Raw genomic sequence first — 5950 nt, forward strand, 5'->3', positions numbered from 1 at the left:
TCGATTTTGACTAGCATATATCGATATGACTGCGGTCTTTCAGCGTTCCTCACAAACCGTGTTATTAGGTCATGCTGTCCGGTGTCTGGTGTTGATGTGCGTGGATTTGATAATGTTCCGTTGTTATTCAGACCGTGAACTAATCTTGTGCCGATTCCTACTAACGTTAGGTTCATATTCTGAGTTGTTCTGCGGCCATAGCTAGAGCCAAGGACACAGGTACATACTCACAATGGGTCCCCACCTCGCGTCAACTCATGCACGCACACGCAACACAGCACAATTGCACGCCACCCGAACGTCGCACACACACATGCACCCACGCACGCACGCACACGCAGTGTGGCCTGGTAACAAATCGTGCGTTTACTTCCGGTTTGGGACGATTTCGCGCGTCGTGTCACAGCGGACGAGCGAAATTTTCTCTCCAAGGGTCGATGCAGCGCGCAATTAGACAGTCAGTTTTGCGGTCAGCATCCTCCTGGATGACTGAGAGGCCAGCTTGCGACTCTTGCAATAGAGGGTGTTCTAAATGCTTATAGCCGCGTTCAACGCTAGCAAGAATGCAGGATAGTTTATGCGGTCCACGAATCTGGCAATGCGCGTCCAGAATAAGTATCTACAGATTCGGATTTGATGTAATAGCGGATTCCGACCCCGTATAATTGTGCCGTGCTTGAGAAATACCGAAATCTCTATGTAGCCGCGCATTTCCTCGCACGTAGAACGCTATACCGGATTTCTGAAGCCGCGTATTTGATAGAACTGGTCGCGCTCGACAGTACAGTTGTAAGCGGATGAAATGTCGGAAGCGCGGACCAGTCTCGTATTTGTTATCGGCAGTTGGTGCGCATATGCATTGTTTTATTGCATGTTAGCTTGCATTGTTTAGCAGCTTAAGCAGCGTGTTGAACGATCGGCGCGTATTTGTCTCAGATCGGTATTTCGCAATCCGTATGTCATAAATACGAAGGTCTCGTATCATGTGAACGAGGTATTGTTGCAAAAGTGCTTACATGATTTGCAGTAGCATGCCTTGGTGCAATGGTTCCAGTGTAAAAATATAAGTTGATCTAGCTCGATACGATATTCCAAGGTCAGCTCACCCGGGTTGATTCCAAGCCAGCGTCGAACGCGAATCAGTTAAACGAATTGCTAAAGAGCTGTAACGATGTTAAACGAGCGCCGCTCGTTTTGAGGTTCGGAGCGCTGATCATGCTCACGGGCTTCCCTAGTCTATTCAGCTTCGTCAAGTAACGAAACCCTCGTCATCCGCAACCTCATCGGTGAGTAGTTGGGCCGCGCCGCTCTTGCAGTGTTCAGTGGCGCCCTTGCGGGTGTACGGTGGGCCCTTTGCGTGTTGGTGAGTCCCCGTTGCATGTTGGAAAAACGTGAAGGCAGCCCTTGCAGAAAAAATAAAAAAAAAAAAAAAAAAAAAAAAAAAAAAAAAAGAAAAAAGAAAAAAAAAAAAAAAAAAAAAAAAAAAAAAAAAAAAAAAAAAAAAAAAAAAAAAAAAAAAAAAGACAACAAAAAAAAAAAAAAAAAAAAAAAAAAAAAAAAAAAAAAAAAAAAAAAAAAAAAAAAACAAAGAAAATAAAAAATGATAAAAAAAAAAAAAAAAAAAACAAAAAAAAAAGGGACATGAAGACGACAGACATAATACAATTGTAATGAGATGGAAAGCCAATTGCAGATAAGATTAAAAAGGTGGAGCAAAACACCTTGCAACAGATGTTAAAAAAAAAAAAAAAAAAAAAGAGTAAAGTGCGCCTCTTGCACGATAGTTAGGTGGGTCGCTCCGCAAAAAAACAACAAAAAAAAAAGAAAAAAGGTAGACTTAAGAGTGAAGAGACATAATAGCAAAAAAGGTGCAAGTCACGGTAGCGGATAGATGGGTATTAGCAGTACGGGCTGTTGACGTCGAAACGGATCTATGCAGACTTATGTTATCTTCCATTGCTAGACGGCACGCCATTTCATTGCTCAAAAGACTTTGAACCCAACTCTATAGAAAAACTGTTCTAGACAGTTGATTCCTAAGTATAATACAATTAAAAAAAAATTGATATTTTAAGAGTAAGAATTAATAAAAAAAGGAAGATTGAACTAATAGTTGCAATAATTGCAAGTTATCAAACACTAAATCATAATCACTGTATTATGATTAGTAAGACATCATAATAATAAGACGATCATCGAGATTAACAAACCAGGATTTTCCGTTGACAGATGGAAATCACCAAGGCGATTGCAGAGAAGGAGATGCAAAGTGTGATACTGAAGCGGAAGAACGAATAGGAGAAGGAACTGAAAAAAAATACGCCCAAATTAATGAAAACAAATATTCCATCTTTATATGCTCAAATAAAGACTATTAAATCTCTCGCAGGTTGGTGGGCACGCGATAAGTTAGACGGGGAAGGAAGAAGGGGGTCAATACTGAACCAAGCGAGAGATCTTGCCCTACGAGGGTAGCCTGTAGGTGTAAAGAGGAAGAACTGCTGGGGGGTAGTATTATGGGGAGGGTGGGAACGCAGAGAGGTGACGCGACCCTGCCAACCCACTTCCTAATGTTAACTACGCAGTTTCGAAGGGGTTGGGGTGACACAAGGACAGATTGCGTCGGCTGTCGTTGCGTAGTGGCGTCGGGCACGTGTGACGATCCGTCGCCACGCGCATTTTTTGTCGCCTGCACGTGAAACCCCTCGTGCGATTGTGAGGGGGGGGGTCACCGGTGGGTGGGTTGGGGGATGTCGTGCCGTCTGAACGCCAAAACGCCTGGAAGAGTCCCTGGATCTGTGTATTTTGGCTGGCTGATGCGTCATTGCCAGTTGTTTCTCTTATATCTTTAAACTGACAGGTATGTAGGGAGCGATTCAACCAGAGGGCAGCACCGCTGTCGGGCGTCGCGACCGTTTTGCGGGAGCACGCGCGGTGTCGACTGCGTTCGTGTGGCAACCGAACCGGAGGAAGCAGCGAAGCAGGCAGTTGCCATGGTTACTAGTCCCTCGTGTGAAGCCACAATGGCAGGTTCAGCATTTATTGAGTTTTGGCGTGCAGTTCAAGGGTTAGGCTAAGGGCTAGGGTCACTTTAGACTGCAGTCTAGCATTACGTAGAGGTGTCAGAATTTCTTAGGTTCTAGTGCGTGGGGAGGTGGTGTCGATATTATTATTCTTTCTTTTCGACTCTACGTAATATGTAAACTTTAACGGGACTTTTATGCCGATATGGTTTCTCTGGCCTGTGAGGCATTTCTCGTGTGGTGTCATGAGAGGGAGAGCGGGAAGCGTGATTTTTTCATAGAGTAGTAATGTAACGCCATCCCGCCTCTCCTCCTCTTCCCTCTCAACTACATGTAGGTAAAGTGTTTTTGTCGTTAATTTGTTACCGCCGTTTATGTGGAAGGTTATCACGGGGTGATCGTACAACATAGAGATTTGGATAGATGTGCCCAAAAGCTATTCATGCTACTGTATATGTGTTGTATGCGCTTACAATATCACTGTAACGGCGGGTGCAAGAGTACGCGGTGGCTCCTACAGACGGGCTCATCTTCATGCAGCTCATTGATCACCACATGCCAGTAGCCTGATCAGCAATGTCCCGTACGATCATCGCGAAAAATGGTGATTTTTAACAAATTACTATGTGGACGATACGTGCACATTGATGTGTACTATGTGTATATAGTAAATGGCATGGAAGTGAGAGGGATAAGGAATGTTGACCTGCCTAGCGGCCTGTCTGTCTGCCTGTCTGCCTGCCTGCCTGCCTGCCTGCACAAACCACCCACTCACCTACCTTGCTACCTACCGACGCACCTACCTACCTACGTACCTACCTGCCTACCCCTGAACTATGTGTGGTCAGGTTACTGTATCAGGATAGCTACTGACCTCGCAACAGCCGCATAGTTAGCAGTACTGTTGGCATGCAGACAGACAACCCTTCGTGTATGCAGGCTGTGCGGTGAGGCAGGGTTTGCATGCGCGGCGGTGGGAGGGGGATGCGAGGTCCGTATGTTAGTGCGTATACGGTAGGTGAAGCGCAGGCACGTACATGACCGGACGCGGGGGACGGCTACTGACACCGCTGTAGCGGCTGCGTGCGGTCGCAGCGTTAGTGTTCGCGTCACGCGCACCACGGTGGCTGAGCACTGCCGTGCTTGACACGCACACACGCACACACACACACACACACACACACACACACACACACACACACACACAGTGCATCCGTACAATCTCTCTACAATGTGTATTAGTTACAAAATGTATAAAACGTTGGAGTTTTTTTCTCTCTTTCACGATTCAAGATCAATGTAGCTCTGGTCGGTAATCGTATCGTAGTCGGAGTGCCGGTAGTTCACACGGGCGCCGTCACCTAGCATTCATCCATGCTGGGGCGTGATGCGCCCGCCTTTACTTCATTCACTGCTCGGGTCCCTTTTGTTAAAAGCTATGATATTTATTTTCTGCGCGTTTTTTTAGGGGGGGGGGATAGTCGTCGTGTTCATATTAGCTGTTGTACTTGTTGCTGTCATGCATAGCTGCCATCTACTCACGCTACTTGTACAGTAACGTGGAAAATATGATTTTAAGTGAGGAAGCGTTTAGAACATAGAAGATCAAAAAGCATAATGTTTGTTTCTTGGTGGGTGTGATGATGATAGTGACGACGACGACGATGATGATGATGATGATGATGATGATGATGATGATGATGATGCTACATCAAAAGCGTATCTGCTACGCTAAATACGCCATCATCAGCATTAATTATAAAAAAAATTCCTAAAGTCTAAATCCATCGTCGCAATGAAATGCACGTCGTTGGTGCGCACGCCACGTCATCAGAGCTGTTGTTTGTGTCTCACTAAACATATCACCCGCGGAGATGTGACTTGGATCATGAGGCAATCATATCGGTGAAAGCTGCGTCATATCAATTGATAGTTAACACATGTGTGTGTTATCTCATAGTTGTGTGTTCACATAGTGTGTTGTGTGGTATCACATAGGGGGTTGTGTGGTATCACATAGTTTGCTGTGTGGTACCACATAGTTTGTTGTCTGATAACACGTAGGGTGTTGTGTGGTAACACAGGGTGCTGTGTGATAACACGTAGGGTGTTGTGTGGTATCACAAGGTGCTTTGTGGTAACACGTAAGGTGCTGTGTGGTAACACAGGGTGCTGTGTGGTAACACGTAAGGTGCTTTGTGGTAACACGTAAGGTGCTTTGTGGTAACACAGGGTGTTGTGTGGTAACACGTAAGGTGCTTTGTGGTAACACGTAAGGTGCTTTGTGGTAACACAGAGTGTTGTGTGGTAACACAGGGTGCTTTGTGGTAACACATTGTGTTGTGTGGTAACACGTAAGGTGCTTTGTGGTAACACAGGGTGTTGTGTGGTAACACGTAAGGTGCTTTGTGGTAACACGTAAGGTGCTTTGTGGTAACACAGGGTGTTGTGTGGTAACACGTAAGGTGCTGTGTGGTAACACGTAAGGTGCTGTGTGGTAACACAGGGTGCTGTGTGGTAACACAGGGTGTTGTGTGGTAACACGTAAGGTGCTTTGTGGTAACACGTAAGGTGCTTTGTGGTAACACGTAAGGTGCTGTGTGGTAACACAGGGTGTTGTGTGGTAACACGTAAGGTGCTGTGTGGTAACACAGGGTGTTGTGTGGTAACACAGGGTGCTGTGTGGTAACACGTAAGGTGCTTTGTGGTAACATGTAAGGTGCTTTGTGGTAACACAGGGTGCTGTGTGGTAACACAGGGTGCTTTGTGGTAACACGTAAGGTGCTTTGTGGTAACACAGTGTTGTACGGTATTATATAGGGTGTTGTGTAGTATCACATAGTGTTTTGTATGATACCACATACAGTGCTGGGGTAACACTGCTCTTATGATGCTGGGTGTATCTCGTTTAATAATCTAAGATTGTG

At 45.5% G+C, this 5950-nt stretch overlaps 2 protein-coding genes and 1 long non-coding RNA gene across 5 annotated transcripts in view; 2 read left to right on the forward strand and 1 right to left on the reverse strand.

The window, feature by feature from the left end:
- Positions 1-1257, forward strand: part of LOC106809041 (large neutral amino acids transporter small subunit 2-like) — an 81083-nt gene extending 79826 nt beyond the window's left edge. The window contains exon 10 of the mRNA XM_014811983.1: positions 1202-1257. Coding sequence (XP_014667469.1) covers positions 1202-1257 — 56 coding nt within the window. The remainder of the gene's footprint in view (positions 1-1201) is intronic.
- A 3198-nt stretch (positions 1258-4455) lies between these two features.
- LOC106809047 (zonadhesin-like) overlaps positions 4456-5950 on the reverse strand; it is a 1754-nt gene continuing 259 nt past the window's right edge. Inside the window, exon 2 of one of the 3 annotated variants that reach the window (XM_014811990.1) lies at positions 4456-5741. In XM_014811990.1, coding sequence (XP_014667476.1) covers positions 4992-5741 — 750 coding nt within the window. In that variant the 3' untranslated portion in view covers positions 4456-4991. Of the gene's footprint in view, positions 5824-5950 lie in introns of all 3 variants that reach the window. The other 2 variants (XM_014811992.1, XM_014811991.1) reach the window with 2 other exon arrangements.
- Positions 5809-5950, forward strand: part of LOC106809049 — an 872-nt gene continuing 730 nt past the window's right edge. Inside the window, exon 1 of the long non-coding RNA XR_001393842.1 lies at positions 5809-5824. This is a non-coding gene — a long non-coding RNA (uncharacterized LOC106809049). The remainder of the gene's footprint in view (positions 5825-5950) is intronic.

The sequence above is a fragment of the Priapulus caudatus genome, unplaced genomic scaffold (genome assembly GCF_000485595.1).
Source record: "Priapulus caudatus unplaced genomic scaffold, Priapulus_caudatus-5.0.1 Scaffold324, whole genome shotgun sequence".
Lineage (NCBI taxonomy): Eukaryota > Metazoa > Priapulida > Priapulimorpha > Priapulimorphida > Priapulidae > Priapulus > Priapulus caudatus.